We start from the raw sequence: 17,629 nt of genomic DNA, 5'->3' as shown, positions 1-17,629 counted from the left end.
GCCTCTGGTGGTGCAGCTAATACCGTGCCTTGGCCGATTGCAATTACGTTTTTATTATTCTATGCCCGCTTCCGCCTGCTAATGCTCACGAATTGCAGTGTAACGTGCATCTGTACGACACATTCAACGGGTCGCGCCGGGCACATGTCGCTGACCTTGCTGACAAGATCGCCCTGTAAGTCAGCAGCCGCCGGGATCTGGTGCTGGCTGAGGAGGGCGCCGAGGGGGCGGCTGCGGGCCGGTCAGGGCCAGCGGCGGCTCCGACCGGCACCCGTCACCGCGGCTACGCTCTCCTCCCCGGCGCCCAGAAGCCGTACCTTATCCGACACATCGGGCCGGCGACCAACGCGCAGCGACTGCCGGGCTGCTCGGCGCGAGCACAGGTCGCAGCGGCGCTGACGCCGCCACTGCGGCGCTTATGGCGCGCTGGGGCTTCGTATGCATATGCGCTGCCACTGGGGCATGGCACAACCTGCAGCTGAACCTATACAGCGTACCCCGCACCTCATGCTTCCAGGAAGGGCGGACACCGCAGGGAGTCGAACCCCGCACCTTTGCTTTTCCTGACACCAGCTTAACCACTGTGGTACCAGAATCCCTCTCGCCCACGTGGGCGTAGATTTGTCTTAAACAAATATAAGGCCACGACTTTATTAGCTCAAGGCATGCCGCTGCTGTCTCAAAAGCAGTCGCGTGTTCAGCCCAGGGCATAACTACTTCACGTCGCCGGTACATCACCTGGATGCTGCAGCTCGCGCAACGAACTCACATGTACTCAGCCAACGTCGCATGCCCGTACGCCCTGCTGGCGACGAGTCTTCTCCAGACCTTGAGCAAAGAACGGTACCGAGGCGGATGCTCAACCACGGCCGAATATATACACAGAACACGTGACCTCGAACTCCCGCCGATTGCAGAGTGCAGAGGAGGCCGGGGGGGGGGGGGGCAGTCTGGACCTGCCGCCGGGTACGAAGGTCGGTGCGTGGTTTACGCCACTGTGTGGACCGAGATCCCAAGAGGACAGAATATGCCAGGCGCACCAAAAATAAAGAAACGCTTTTGAATCCGCACAAATTGGCTTACAATCAGTACAGATGAGCAACAGACCTACCCAATGGACAATAAAAAATATTGGCGTTACGTGAACACGAATACACGCCCATCCACCGAAAATGGACGAACACTATCAGTGGTCATGATCATAAATATTCCAATATATATATATATATATATATATATATATATATATATATATATATACATAATGTGTGCGTGTGTATGGAATCGTGACAGCTTTGCGAAACCGTTGGGTGTCATAATTAGGAGAAAACATGAAACATATTCTAACCTACGGGAAGCACCGGCAGTTCAGAGCGCCTCCAGCTCACATCCGCAGCGTGAAGAGGCGCGCCAAACACGTGCCGTCATAACTGATGTGTTCCTCGGCTAATGCCGCCTGTTTCATTTACGCGCGCCCAGCGTGATCACGCGACCAACACATCGATTCACCGTAACGATCCATCCATATATCCTTTCCTCAATCGATCAATTACAGCATGTGTCTCATCAGACACAACACGCGCGCACGAACACCCGACACACCCGCCCCCGTGACCCTGCTCCATCGTAGGCAGCGTGCGCCCTCCTCGCCTTTGATCGACACCAGACCATATATAACCGAGATGCTTGAATTAGGTGCGTGCCAGCCTCTCTTGGCGTTTGCGTGCCAGCCACCATAGGCCTCCATACACAGTAAGAGAATATATATCGGAGGTGCCGGACGTCGAGATACCCGAGCCTGCAAACCGACCACAATGCCAGCCAGGCGGTCATTGCAAAGCGAAAGAACGCCTCGGCGTGGTGGTGCAGGGGCCGGTCAGCATGCGTGCCACGTGGGCCGTGTGGTTACCGTGTAGCGGCAGTTCTCGTTGATAACAACCCGAGAAGCGAAGCTCTCGTTCCAGGCCTCGATGTGGAGCGTGCGCGCCCGCATGTCGAGCGAGTTCTTCTGCCGGAAGTAGATGAAGTCGACGCCCATGATCTGTGAACAAAAAGCGCGGGTGAGAGCGCCGCAGGATCGGGCGGTTCGATCCCGTCCGGTGAAAGTTCCGCGTACTCTACGCCCCACTGACAATGGGCAAGGTCCGGGTCACCGGTGCCGTCAGTGGTAATCCTGCGCAGCGTGCCTATCAGTATACACACGCGTTAGTGACTCACGACCCCAGGTGACCTTCACACCTGTGTACGACGCTCGACACCTGGCTGCCTGCTGCACCACAGCTGTGGGCCGCTTTGAACTACAGATGAATCACTTGCCCATCCCCACTACCTCTCGGCACCCAAACAATCCTGCGTCGCGGGAAAGACTGGCGTGATGGTGTGCGGGACGGGCGGACAGCGGCGGGCGGGACGGTGCTTAGAGCGGTCAGGTTCGCACCGGCGGCAGCGGCAGCTGCCTCTCCAGCCATGGGACCATCCCCTGCTCCCCATCATCCGCTCCCCGCCGCACGAGCACACGGCCGCCCGCTGGCTTCCACCGGCAGTGGCAGGTCCGAATGCCGTCGTATCGCACGCGCCTTCCGCTGCGGTCAGACTGCGCTGCGCTGTGGTCAGACTGCGTGCAGGCCTCGTCCGAGCCGTGAGCCACGCGTCGGCGCCGGCTGCTCGGGAACAGTGTGTCCGGCTAGCGACAATACGGTACGGACAATACGGACGGGGAGGGGGGACAGGACACAAGGCAGGCGATACTGTTGAAGCTTTAGCCACGCTCTAACATCAAATTTGGCACACGGTCACCCTCCATCCACGGTATATAGTGCAGTGGACTGGCGTTCTAACCTGGAGAGACTTTGCACGTTTGCGTTTTGAGATCTCCAGGAATAGATTATCTCTCTCCTGCTGCACGCCATCGAGTGGATCTGGCTCAGTCAGCCGACGCACGACGTCCGTTACGCCTGCTCAGAGCTTCTCCTCGCACAACAAGCTGTATGTGTATGTGGCTATGCACCAAGGACGCCGAACGCGACAAATCGCACGACTTGAAAATGGGAGCGCAATAAAACAAAACGAACCGCCTGTGATAACAGAAGAAGTCTGTGACGTTCACGGAACCCATACAAGGAGCCCACGAGTTCGGCGTAACACCCAGACCTACGCAAACAAATGATCGGCAGCCAAATGAAAGGTCCAGGCAAGGGATTACCCCTCTTCACCAAGTAGCTACCCGCGTTCCCCGGTCAAAGTCGGGTCAAATCACATCACAGCTACGATACAGCATTACAGGTCATTCCTGCACGAACGAGGGCGGACGGCCGCCCACACGTGACTCCCATTTCTAGTGCTCACCTCAGGTGCACACCGATGACATATTAGCACCGACGAGCAGTGTACACAGCCTCTTAGAGCATGATGACGATAGCCGTGGCAGTGCGACTTAAACGAACTGGTCAACATTTGCATGGGCTCCTGAACTAAGCCAGCCATTTCCAACATGATTCCCTGCAGTTCACACCCATACATTTTTTAAAGAGTTAAAACCCTCTTTTGTCTCAGCTTGACACACGCGAACTTGTGCTGCCTACTTCGCGCCACCCTCCACAGTCAAACTTGGGTCAAATGGACTCTCCAGTCAATGCTGGATCCTCTACTGGTTAGAAACAGCCCACTACAGGTCAAAATGGGCCTCTATGGTGCAGAATATGAACCTCGTTACGCCAGAATTGGCGTAATGTTCCATGACGCTATCAAGCAATTATGTATTAAGGGGCACATTTACTAAATTCCCATTAAAGGGAATATTTCCCATCTGGAGATATTGCGGCAGACATCAGGCATGATAGACTAAGCACACTATTTAGTAGCTATTTATTTAGTAGCTATTGGCGTGCTTTTAAAGGGAATGCTCCACATTTGTATCAGGTTTTGGAAAGAAAATGTCATCTTGAGGATTACTTGGTGCCATCTACAGCCAGGCCCGTCTTAAGACCTAGACCCCTCTAGCTTCTAAGCTACACGCCAGCGAATATGTGCTGACACTTTCGAGGAGACTACTTTAACGTCACCCAGGTATCAGTGATGCAATAATATCATTCAAATCCTGCCATTCCATTAGCCATACGGTGATCAATGCCGATACAAATATTATTGTCCAGTCATTCACATCTCACGTTTGTGAGCACAATTTCCTGATGTAACGACCGTCACTTGACTCTCAGTCAATGTGTGCAAGGTATGATGATGTAATCAAACATACCCACTAAACAGAGAAATTGTGTCATCTAGGACAGTCTTTTACACCATATTGTATGCTCTTAAACAACCAAACTTAACAAATTAGAAAAAATGCTTCTCAATGCACCATTGTGCCCCTGCATCAAGGAATAATTGTATGACACAAACATGATTGCCAAACTGACCATGTGAAACTGCCACCATAGCTGACAGGCTCATTCACTTGGAGCAATCTTAACTTGAGAGGTGTTGTGTTAATCAATGTGCTGTTTGTAGAACAAAACTATCCTCATGTACACATCTTTTGGCCCTTTCTTGTGGTGTTGCATATTTGTCCATGATTTTAAGTCACTTACTCACATTCATACTTGATTGACACTTTTCCTAAGTTATTCAATCCCTAGTATAATTTTCATAACAGACACCACCACCCAAATTCCTGTTTGAATATTGCACTGAGAGCAACACATTGGTTGACACCCAAATGAAGTCTGTTGATGCCAGCAATCATGTTGGCATACACCAGCCACAAATCACTTGAATGCTGTATGTCTATTGGGGACATGAATAGATTGAAGATAATATTTTCCTGACCTTGAACACTTTGTGGCCAAAGATGGGGGATGCACATTACATTTCTACAGGCAGGCCTGGGTGACCTTGAAGAAGTCTGGCTCAGAAGCCCGAGGGTTTGAAGCTTCAAAAAATGAAGGGCTGTGAACTGCTCTGAATGTTCTTCAAACTAGCTACCTTGTTTCAAAACCCATACAAATGTGACACACTTTCTTTCAAGGCATACCAATGGATACAAGCTGGCCTTTTCCATCCTATATGGTGCTTACCTCAATACATTCAAATATGGAGCAACCCCAGCAGGCCCAACCATTTTTTCATGAGATTTGTTTGGTTCATCATAATTTTTTAGATTGTTAGTAAGATTAGGTTGACAAAGATTAAAGCTAAAATTTTAAGAGGCCTCAGTCTGATAAGCAAAGCACACAAAGCACACAAAACACCAAGCACTTCAAAAAAAGAAACAGGCTCTGAATATTTTATGTGTACTATGTGCAACTGTATCTGAGAGTGAATCACTAAAAATGGGTTGTATATAGTATTTCCAAGAGTACACTCACCCAGTTTTGGCACTATGGTATCAGTCCTCTGCTGACCACCTTAATGTGTGACAGATGGTACAGCCCTTGCAAGCATCAATCACATCCTGCAGTGACAATATCTTTAGGCTGCAGTTTTTGAACAATCCTTCCCACCTTTTCGAGCAGGTATGGTACATCCACATGCAGGTGGCACTTGTGCTCCACCATATGTACAGCCCCATCGAGTCAATTTTTGGACAGTATTTCCCACCTTTTTGAGCAGGTATGGTGCATCCACATGCAGGCGGCACTTGCGCTCCACCACATGTACGGCCCCATCATCACTCTTCTCATCAGTGAGTATCTCAGTGCCAGCCAGAATTGGAATCATATCACAGGAAGGGAAGCGCAGCTCATAGGCCTGTAAAGGTGGAGAACCATATTAACCATAACAGCACTTACAGTGTAAGCAAAATGCACACACACTTGACCAGTGGCTGCTCAAAGCACTCATGGTGGCAACACTATTTGCCCTGTAATGTTGACCTTGTTTCATGCTAGCAGCTGGTCTAATCTACCAGCCAGGCCAACAAAAGCATATCAGCAGTTGTCTAATGGCGCATTATCAGCATCACATTACAAATGCAGAACCACTTCAGACACTTGTGGCCACACATTTGAGTACTCACAGCCATCACAAGCTCAAATGGATACTTGTACACCCGTATGGGTGATGTATACTTTTGCACCATATTTGCTTCCAGGCGGTGGTCTGTGGACACCTGATGACCTGAGACACAAAAAAACAGAAATCAGTTTGTCATATATTGCAGCTGTAAAATTGTCAATGAAAAATACATCACACTGGGCTCGTTTGTGCCGAGAAACATTGAGGTATGACAAAACCGATTACAATTCTCTTTCGGTGTCCTTCAATATATAGTTCAGTGATATAGTTACAGTTAAAGCTCAGACTGAAATACAATAATCACAACGCAAACCTCGCCCACCAGAATCTCACCCTCTGCCCACAAGGCGCGGACTGGCCTCCAAGCCAAGGTTACGCCAGGGCTGCATATATTTGTCTCCAAGTCGGGAGGGACTTTTACTGACAAAATATCTCAAGGTAAGCCTGGGAGTTTTAGCTGATTAGGGTTTATCAGCAATGCTGCCAGATTGATGCCGATTCAGAGATAGTTGGCGCTAAACATGAGGGCACGCGGCATGCATAAATGGTGCATTATAGATTAATACGTGCCCGGGTGGCCGGCTAGATATCCTTCTCTCGGGTGTGGGAGGGGGGGGGGGGTGGGTCAATGTGACCCCCTGAGATCTCGGGAAATTGCTTCTTATGTATTATAATTTGTTGGGACATTAGTTCTCTATGCACAAGCATGTGTGATGACCATGGCCCAAATGCTCAACCGGCCTCCAGATTTATGGCATGGATGCACTGCAGTAATTTTCAGTCTAGCTGGAGGAATAACATGTATTTTGCTTTGCCATCAGGGGCCTATATCAGATTGCTATGCATAAGTTATTTTCGGCGAACATGCCTGGGGCAGGAAGGACACCAGGGCAAAATGTACGTCATCAATACAAGCATTCAGTGCTTGATGCACAGCAAGGACGAGGAAACCGAGGGGGGGGGGGAGAGGAGGGGAGACAGCGGGGGCAGCGCGGCTCCTAACTTGAAAGCTGGGGATGCCCCCCCCCCCCCTCCACCCCAATTTGGAGGACATGTGAAGGGCCATTCTGGCATACCTCATTATGGTCCAAGAGTATCAACTTTTGTCATTATTAGGGGGAGGATCAAGCCGAAAGCTGGATAACCTACCCCCTTCCCGCATTTTTCCTCACCGGACTTAGCCCACTTCGTTTTAATGAAAAGCAACATATGATTGTAATTTGTATATGGCTCACATAAACAAATATTTAATTTGAGCCCTACAGTAGTGATGTAGTGGTAGATCCAGAGAACATAGGCACAGCCGCCTCTGATCGGCAAGTAAAGGCGCTCCTTCAGAGGACCGTTAGGGCGCCGAAGGCCTACTTTTATGGCGACCATGGGAAGCGGCACGTACTTTGGTTGTGGAGGAAGTGGATAGGCATAGCCATGAAGGACTTGGGTTATCCTCGTTCTCTAGAGCTTTTCACTGTAGTGTTACAAGCCTTTGCACGTCTTATGGTCGTAGGCGTGTAAAGTTTAATGCATCGTTTATCCGCTCAGCAACCACCATTTTCATATGGTAGTGCGAGCAGCCACGACTTTTTATTACGAGGGACAGAGAGGGTTCTGTTGTTGGTAGACGAAGAGCTATACATGAGAAACATACGTTCGTAAGGGGAAGTTAGCATCCAACTACATTACCGGATCCGGCAACCGGGTTTGGCACGCAAGCCTTCAGACCAAATTATACAAACTAATCTAATGTGTTTTGTCTTTGGACTAGGTTGCAGCGCCCCTGCCCCTGAAAATTGTACTGCTTTATTAAAGTTAAAATCCCCTGCGATATGTGAGCGGCGCGCGAAACTTTTCGTCTCAATTTGGCAACCCACAACAGGTTTTCAGGTGAACTTCTTGCCACAACATCAGCGAGCTACACTTACCGACACTTTTATGGAATTCAGGCTAAAAGCAAATTATTAAATGCCTAAAATGCGCTTTAAAAACAGCAAACGAGGAAATTTTACTCTAACTGTGGTTTGGGAAATGGATGCGATCTTGATAGGATCGACACATTCATACTCAATATTAGCACGCGCTGAAATTGGAGGCCAATTTGATCAGCTCCGAAGGATTTCCAGAATAATTTCCGACCTGCGCGGCGAAGCCGTTCTTAGCTTTGGTATATATAGGTGCGGGTGCACAGCCAGGGATGTGGTTTCCCATTCAGTTGGAGGAGGGGGGGGGGGGGGGGGGCTTCGGCCCCCACCCTCAACTATGTAGCGGAAGTTAGCCCACATTCAGCCCACATTCAGCCCGGCCCAAATTTGGCAGCACAAATGTAGGGAATTCCCTTTACCGGCCAATATCTCCCATAGGATAAGGAAATCATGGACTGGCGAAATGTCACCTGAAAGCTCTCTTTCGGCCAAAGACAACAGCGCACAGAAAAATCACCTACCTTGTCTAGGGGAAAAGCTATAGACGATCCGAAAAATCATGTCTATGGGGCGGCCCCTACGACTTTCTTCAAAATTGCGTTATCGAACCATCGACAGATACGTATCAATCCGGCTGAAGAAACCCTATGGGGCATTGATATTCAGGGGGTCAAAAACCCTTAGAAAACATATATAACGGGGTTTGGCACTTACTTAACGGCAAACATAGGCCGAGTTGCATGTCAAATGAAAGCACGTGGCATCCCAAATGCAGACGTGCAAACCCAAAACCCCTATCCCCTAAAACCCCTATGGGGCATTTATATTCAGGGGGTCAAAAACCCTTAGGAAACATATATAACGGAGTTTGGCACTTACTTAACGGCAAACATAGGCCGAGTTGCATGTCAAATGAAAGCACGTGGCATCCCAAATGCAGACGTGCAAACCCAAAACCCCTATCTTGTCTAGGGGGAAAGTTATAGACAATCTAAAAAATCATGTCTATGAGGCGGCCCCTACGATTTTCTTCAAAATTGCGTCATCGAACCATTGACAGCTACTCATCAATCCGGCTGAAGAAACCCTATGGGGCATTTATATTCAAGGGGCCAAAACCCCTTAGGAAACATATATAACGGAGTTTGGCACTTACTTAACCGCAAACATAGGCCGAGTCGCATATCAAATGAAAACACGCGAGAACCCAAATGCAAACGTAAAATCGAGATTCGCGTATCTGGTCTAGGGGGAAAGTTATAGACGATCGAAAAAATCATGTCTGTGAGGCGGCCCCTACGATTTTCTTCAAACTTGCGTCATCGAACCATCGACTGATACGTATCAATCCGGCTGAAGAAACCCTATGGGGCATTAATGTTCAGGGGGTCAAAACCCCTTAGGAAACATGTATAACGGGGTTTGGCACTCACTTAACGGCAAACATAGGCCGAGTTGCATGTCAAATGAAAGCACGTGGGATTCCAAATGCAGACGTGCAAACCCAAAACCCCTATCTTGTCTAGGGGGAAAGTTATAGACAATCTAAAAAATCATGTCTATGAGGCGGCCCCTACGATTTTCTTCAAAATTGCGTCATCGAACCATTGACCGCTACTTATCAATCCGGCTGAAGAAGCCCTATGGGGCATTTATATTCAAGGGGTCAAAACCCCCTAGGAAACATATATAGCGGAGTTTTGCCCTTACTTAACCGCAAACATAGGCCGAGTCGCATATCAAATGAAAACACGCGAGAACCCAAATGCAAACGCAAAATCGAGATTCGCGTATCTGGTCTAGGGGGAAAGTTATAGACGATCGAAAAAATCATGTCTGTGAGGCGGCCCCTACGATTATATATGTTTCCTAAGGGGTTTTGACCCCCTGAACATCAATGCCCCATAGGGTTTCTTCAGCCGGATTGATAAGTAGCTGCCAATGGTTCGATGACGCAATTTTGAAGAAAATCGTAGGGGCCGCCTCATAGACATGATTTTTTTAGATTGTCTATAACTTTCCCCCTAGACAAGATAGGGGTTTTGGGTTTGCACGTCTGCATTTGGGATGCCACGTGCTTTTATTTGACATGCAACTCGGCCTATGTTTGCCGTTAAGTAAGTGCCAAACCCCGTTATACATGTTTCCCAAGGGGTTTTGATCCCTTGAATATAAATGCCCCATAGGGTTTCTTCAGCCGGATTGATAAGTAGCTGTCAATGGTTCGATGACGCAATTTTGAAGAAAATCGTAGGGGCCGCCTCATAGACATGATTTTTTAGATTGTCTATAACTTTCCCCTAGACAAGATAGGGGTTTTGGGTTTGCACGTCTGCATTTGGGATGCCACGTGCTTTCATTTGACATGCAACTCGGCCTATGTTTGCCGTTAAGTAAGTGCCAAACCCCGTTATACATGTTTCCTAAGGAGTTTTGACCCCCTGAACATCAATGCCCCATAGGGTTTCTTCAGACAGATTGATAAGTAGCAGTCAATGGTTCGATGACGCAATTTTGAAGAAAATCGTAGGGGCCGCCTCAAAGACATGATTTTTTTAGATTGTCTATAACTTTCCCCCTAGACAAGATAGGGGTTTTGGGTTTGCACGTCTGCATTTGGGATGCCACGTGCTTTCATTTGACATGCAACTCGGCCTATGTTTGCCGTTAAGTAAGTGCCAAACCCCGTTATATATGTTTTCTAAGGGTTTTTGACCCCCTGAATATCAATGCCCCATAGGGTTTCTTCAGCCGGATTGATACGTATCTGTCGATGGTTCGATAACGCAATTTTGAAGAAAATCGTAGGGGCCGCCCCATAGACATGATTTTTCGGATCGTCTATAGCTTTTCCCCTAGACAAGGTAGGTGATTTTTCTGTGCGCTGTTGTCTTTGGCCGAAAGAGAGCTTTCAGGTGACATTTCGCCAGTCCATGATTTCCTTATCCTATGGGAGATACTGGCGGTAAAGGGAATTCCCTACATTTGTGCTGCCAAATTTGGGCTGGGCTGAATGTGGGCTGAATGTGGGCTAGCTTCCGCTACATCCCTCAACTTTGGGATAGAAATTGGCAAAATCAGGAGAGAAACCTGTTTGTCGGCATATTTTGGGGATATCTTGGGCCATTTTTCGCTGTTTAGCCCTCGAACTCATTTCGCGAAACTGTACCGCTGCGCACACCTATGTACGACAAGCATGAGATTCTATGGAAAGGTAGACATCCGGCTGCATTAGCGATCAAGTTTTGGCGCGGCTCCGTCGCGCCCAACTTTGCATAGCTGTAGGCAAATGGACAACGGATCTTTAAGTGTAGGAAATTAGATGTACATGGTCAGGTCGCTGACCTACGGCAGTTCAAAGCGAGGCCATGACCGCCAGCAAAAGCACTTGCTGGGAAATCGTTCAATCTCATGCGACCATAGGCGTAGGAACGTTTCAAAAAGTGGCGGGGGGGGGGTGCAATCTCAGGGTGTACTTCAGGAACATTTTCTGGAAAGCAAACCCCATGACCGGGGAGGGGGGGGGGGTAGGGATGGAGGTTGTTCTTGCTCTTTATTCAAATGTCATGGCTGCTATGCTAGATATGCATCTAGAGCTGTTTATTACTGGTGCACAATCTTGCCTATTCGATTCATCTGTCGTTTGGCAAATAAGACTATCCAGCTTTCCTAGGTTATTTGTTCATTTCAACATTGTGTCTCCTGGGGAGGTAAAACTCCACGATGGGGTAGGCATTTTGGTCATTAAGGAAGCGTCTGCCTCCACAGTGTAGGTGCTTAAATACGGCCTGGATACAGGCTGGTGATAATTTTGAAAGTGGATCGATGGCTTACAGTGCGACAGGTTTTTCATGCGCCTTCAATGCGCTGACTGCTTTTCAAGAGATACTTGTGGCAGCATTTTAGGCGGAAACAAATTCGGCAGCTTGAAACTGCTAGATACAATAAGACAAAAGCCATAAAACTGGAGATTCTCTTTTAAGAATCAAGCCACATAATAAGGCCCATAGGTTCCTTATCTGGACACTGCTCCTGTCCGTCGTCGGTGGCCACTGCCCTGACCCGGGGGTCTCCCGCATGACTGACTGCAAACTGATCGTATGGGTGCTTTTGGACCAGCGTTACTACTACATGGTGCATGAAACACGCGTTGGACACCTGCAACAGTATCTTTTCCAGAGTATATTCCCTCACACCACACCATCGCGGAAAAATAGCCCCTAGGAAGCTGTCTGCATTAAGTATGAATTGGCCCAACAGACGCCTCATTGCCCATCATGCAACGTATACGACTTGATCTGCTTTTGTGTGTAAGCAGCGGCGAAGCCAGAGCCTTGCCAAGGAGGAACACGAGGTTGGCAAAAGACCATCTTATCGTGACCCCCCCCCCCCCCCCCAGAATCCCCGGGTATAGCTTACTCGTTAACAAGTGGCAAGGCTTTCTTCGTTCTATTGTTATTTTTACCTTGTAACTGAACAGAAGCCAGGAGCTACCGTGAGCTCAATTCTGTTTGCATTTTAAGGTCAATAAACTGCGGAAGTCAGGCGTTGAACGACTTCGTGGAAGAAGTCACCGACGCTCTTAATTTGCAATGGTTAGTTGACTCTTTCTAAGCCGATGGCATCTAGAAGCGTCGTCAATTTCTTGTCTGGGTTCTACAGACATTGAGGACATCACGAAAGTAGATTGTAGATCGATGCGTTTGGTCCAAATTTGAAGATGAAAATTTGATTGCAGATCGAGTGGCCAACAGTGTGTACTAGCATAGGCAAGCCATGTTTGTCTGAAAATGTTCACCATTTAGTCAGAATGGATTAGTGATACAATTTATGTAATGTGTTTTTAACATGCGCGCTCGCAAATCTTAGCAAAAAAAACCTCGACACCAGACGTTGCAGTCTCCATAGTCCGCGGAGCGTTAGCCCAGTAGCTAATATTTGGCCGTGCCCCACCGATGGGCGAAAATGATGACGCTTCTAAAATAGTTACCTTTAAACACTTTAAGCAAGTAGCAATACAAGTTGTGTGACGTAATTTTCAGCATGCGCACTCGAAAATCTTGGAAACACACGCCTCGACCCCAGGCGTTGCAGTCTCCGTAGACCACGCAGCGTCGGCTTAGCAGCTAGCATTAAGTTGTGACCAACGGTTGAACGGAAATGAAGATGCTTCTGAAAAAGTATCCTTGGACGCTTCATGACGTCAGATATTGTATTTAGAAGGCAGTCTGAGTGCATATTTCACGTGTACACTTTTTAGACTGATAAAAATGTGGATTGGCCCTTAAAGCACCGCGAAGTGGGGCTGGAATCTGGTGGTTGAACTGGAAGAGTAAAGGTAAAATGTCTATTTTCGTGTTTTCGCAACTATTCATCTGTCCAGAAGACAGACTGATACGGCGCCCGCCGCCTGGTAGCACTTGCAGTGGCCGAAACTTTTCGATTTGACGGAAGCTGCAACCCAGACCCTCCTTGTCATTGCCCTTGAAGTTGCGGGCGGGCATGTGCAACCCTTTTGATGTAATTTGTTCCAATGATACATTCTGAAAGAATGAACGTTCTCAGACAAACATGGCATGACCTTGCTCGTTTTTTAATTCATTTCGACCCGCGCTATTCAACAATAATGAGAGCCCAACTCTACTCAACAATAATGAGACCCCTTATTCCCTCCTGGGCAAAGGACCTCTTAAGTAGAACACCAGGGGTACATTACTGTTTCCGGTCAAGAGCTGAAGGGCCATTCCGTCCCATCGCGAAGTGTCTTCTGGCTATCATTCTAGTGTCACGGGGCGGGATCTCCTGGCCGATCCGGAGGCCATAAGAAGGATATATCATATCACGTTGTTCCCATCCCTGACACGGGAGGCCTTCTGACCTGTGCAGTTAGCCCCGGATCAGAACAAGAACCCCCAGCGACGCAACAACATCCCTGATCACCGCAGGTAGTCCGATAGTTGTCACATAGATTCCAGTTCCGTGTTTTTCTGTGTTCTACAGAGCTATTCAGTTCCCCCTGACTGTAGATTATAGATGAAATGGGATTCCTAATTTACATTAACATGGCTAACCCACATTCGTCTTAAAATGCTCAAGATCCTGTCATAGCTGATTACTGATAAGAAAACTGCGAAATATGATGCTGAACATGCGTACTCGCAAGTCATAGCAATGGCAGCCTCGACGCCCGGCGTTGCAGTCTCCAGTCCGTGCGGCGTCGGCTTTGCGGCTGTAACATTAAGCGCTGGCCTATGAGTAAACGAAAAACAAGACGCATCTTAAGGAAGATGGCTGGTGAACTGGTAAATCGGCATGGATGGTTAATGTAGCGCAAAAGCAAGCCAAATGCAACCTTAATCTGAAAAGTGTGGGGGGGGGGGAGGGCAGTTAACATTGCCGCCCCCCCCCCCACCTTGAAAAGTGGGGAGCCATGTTCCCTCTGCCCCCCCCCCCCCCCAGTTCCTAGGCCCGTGCCTGTGACAAAAAATGTTAAACGAAACGATAGGTACATCTATGAAACACTTCCTTAGACAATTATCTGGTTTTGGTTCGGATTGCGACAAATTCCATCGAACTTGAGTCAAGTATGAAATCAGACAGCTTAATTCAGTACGACGGTTTATTTTTAGTTGGTCAGTTTTTTGTCAGTTTCTATTAGTTTCCCAGTCGGTCAGACAGTTTTTACCAAGTCAGTCAGTTTTTGTCAGAAAGAGGTCAGAAACAAACTGCGTTTCAGTGAAGAACGTGCTTTAAGCTGTAGTTCTGGCGCTCCTTTTGATTTTTTAACACAGGGATGTTAAGAGACATGTTATCTGGGTTTCCTGCATGGCGGAGGCCACTAACCTGAAATAGCCACTATCAACCGTTTCTTAGGAATATACCTTATAATGCATTCCTTCAAACGCATATCAAAAACTCAACAATCTAATATAATTTCATATGTTCCCGATATATTTTCGAAGCCCACAGGTTCTATAGGTCATCAAATTATTTTTGCTCACTTTGACCTTCTTAAGTCCAAATGAGGACACTTACCTGCCATAGACGCCTGTGGCCCTTTGCCTGGAACAGGTCTTTAGGGTTAAAACGGCTGCGTGAAGGGGTCTGGAGGCACTTCGCATAACGATCTCGAGTTTGACCTTATTTGGGCCAAAGGTCAATAGGTATTTTGACTATCTATATAAAAATTGAATAACCAAGTTGGTTCACACACACGCTCCTCTACCTTGTAAGTTTAGCGTTCGCGGTTTTCTGGTTATCACCCTGCGCATGTTGAATTGTTGTTGCGCGTCGGAGGCGTGGGTGCATCTACGGAAAGAGAAAAGAAAGAATACTGTTGACTGGAGGACCAATCCTGGTCTAAAGCGGGTCTGTTCTGGCATGCAAAGAGTTCATTTTGGCCTAACGAGACCCACTTTGCCTCGTAGAGTTTCCATGTTGATCTGTAATGGGTTTATTCTAGCCTGAACAGTGCTCATTATAAATTGCGGGACGCTCATTTTGCCATGCAGAGCCCATTCTGAACTTTTGAGACCCATTCTGGCTAGTAGAGGACCCACTATTGACTTAAAGGGTCACTCTGACTTGTAGGGTGTGGACCACTTTTTAATCTTAGCGGCTCATTTTGGTATTTTGAAGCTTGCCTCCCCCCTAACTTGAAAATAGTTCCCGCATCCCTGATGCACAGGCACCATCAATTTCAACACGACCTTTATTTCTAGGCATTAGATGTTGCAAGTTATTCACCCAATCACTCTTCAAAAACCTTTCTCACACAAAGATAAGTTGAAAACTAAGTGCATTTTGATACCACATGAGTAAGGCACATTCAAACATGAGACTCGGCGCACCAATGTCGGGGGGGGGGGGGGGGGGAGGGTCGCAAACGTCCGCGCGTTGTCACGAACACACTTCAGCAACTTTTCTCACAAAAAACAGGAAATTGAGTGGATTTGGCCTTAACTGAATTCAGCACACTCAAGCACGCCTGTCAATGCAGCGATGTTTTGGAGGTTCTGGCGGATTGGGTGCATTTTTTTTTGTGCGGATCGGGGCCTAGATAGGCTTTACATGGAGAAAGAAAACTTAGGCCCAACATGAGGGGCTCAGTTTACACCAGGTGAGCGTCATAGTTCTGTACATATCAGGCAGTAAGGACTGATAGACTAAAAACAGATGAAAACGCCAGAAACTACGAACCCGTGATGATCATGATTTGGGCTATAGGGCTCAATGTAAAAAGTTACTCGTTCTCCTTCCACACTATTGGCCGCTATGAAGGCAAGCTTTTCATAGTTGGCAAACAAAATGCATGTGTTTGGTTGTGACTTCATACATATACATGCACAACGTGACGATCGTTCCACTTAACACCACCTTGAATTTGCCACCAAAACCGAGACCCCGGTACCACGGCTCGTCCTGTCCGCCGAGGCCTCGGCAAAACTAGGGAAATTTCTAGAGCCGCAAAATACCACCAAATACCCGAAGAGACCTTTGGGGAAAAGTCTCTAGCGACTTGGAAACAAATATGCGGAAGTGTAAAGCATTCGATGATTCTTGTCTCAACTTCACGTAACGTTAGGTGACGTCACTGATTACTAGATCTAAATGCGCGGCAGGCGGCTGATTGCCGGATAAGAATTAATAGTCGACCAGAACATTGAAACACATGTACACTGAGTGAAAAAGCCATTGTTGGAAGGTACATATGACCAGTGGGCTGATAGCCTGCAATTTTATGGCAAATATGATGTGTGCTTTGCGAGTCTATTCGGCAAACCATGAAAGTGAAACATGGCATGACAAGTGAAAATGCACACACGTGACTTTTTCGCAACGGGACGGCCGAAATGTCGGGCTCTCTTCGTACCCCTAATGAGAGACTGTTAGTGGCAGACTGATGTGATCAGCAATGTGATCGCGTAAAATTTAACGACAAGCAATATGATGTACTTGACAAACTCAAACGGCCAGCCAACGTACTTCGAAATGATAGGGCCTCATCCTCGTGGGCATTCCACCGTCGGCGGTGCAAGTGAGATGTGAGCGTGACAACTTTGTTGTCTGCTACAGGGAATTGTTGTGCGCTGAATGTGCCAGATACATTGTCGGGGAGTGAGGTAGAATGGGTGAGCTACATTTTTGTTTTCAACGCCCTTGTAGTTGTATTACACTGCGCTGTTCAAGATAGGAGGTCAGAGACCTCGTGGCCACCTGCATCCGTCCACAAAAGTTGCCGTGCTCGGTCTGCACCTGGCTGCAGGGACGGCCGTACTCGTTCCGTCTCTGTGTACGTAGCTACCATGCACGGAAGGTGCGTAATATCCACATACCACAGTGTACGATCCGTGCCTCGAGGCATAGGCTATTACTATTATAGCCGCTCTGCTCGGTCCATGCCTTTCTAAATTTCGCTATGCTCGTTCTGTGTCTGCCAACGCAGCCCGCCGTTCTCGGCCTGTACCTGCCTACATTCCAGTGTTGTCCGTCTGTACCTGTCTGCGGGGCCGGCCGTGCTCGGTCCGCACCTGTGCGGAGGGCCGACAGCACCCGGTCGCTACTCCCTACCTGTCTGCAAAGTCACAATAAGCGAAGTCACGTCGAGTCACGTATGTGCGTTCTTGAGACATTTATTTGCGTTGCTATGCTTAGCGCCAAAGTGGCATGTCGGTAATATTATGAACAGCTGAGCCGGG

At 48.0% G+C, this 17,629-nt stretch overlaps 1 protein-coding gene across 1 annotated transcript; it reads right to left on the bottom strand.

Moving 5' to 3' along the window:
• Positions 1–1,283: 1,283 nt before the first annotated feature.
• On the bottom strand, positions 1,284–6,369 carry LOC119102241 (SEC14-like protein 1). The gene is made up of 4 exons (XM_037225607.1): positions 6,346–6,369; positions 6,014–6,114; positions 5,596–5,745; positions 1,284–2,041 (listed from the first exon to the last, which is right to left on the bottom strand). The coding sequence occupies exons 2-4, from the start codon at positions 6,074–6,076 to the stop codon at positions 1,877–1,879; spliced, it is 378 nt and encodes a 125-aa protein (XP_037081502.1). The 5' UTR covers positions 6,077–6,114; positions 6,346–6,369; the 3' UTR covers positions 1,284–1,876.
• Between the last annotated feature and the right edge of the window lie 11,260 nt (positions 6,370–17,629).

Source organism: Pollicipes pollicipes, unplaced genomic scaffold (genome assembly GCF_011947565.3).
Source record: "Pollicipes pollicipes isolate AB1234 unplaced genomic scaffold, Ppol_2.1 Scaffold_5724;HRSCAF=6776_pilon_pilon_pilon, whole genome shotgun sequence".
In the NCBI taxonomy this organism is placed as follows: domain Eukaryota; kingdom Metazoa; phylum Arthropoda; class Thecostraca; order Pollicipedomorpha; family Pollicipedidae; genus Pollicipes; species Pollicipes pollicipes.
Note: the sequence above shows the minus strand (reverse complement) of the source record. Positions and strands in the feature narration are given on the sequence as shown.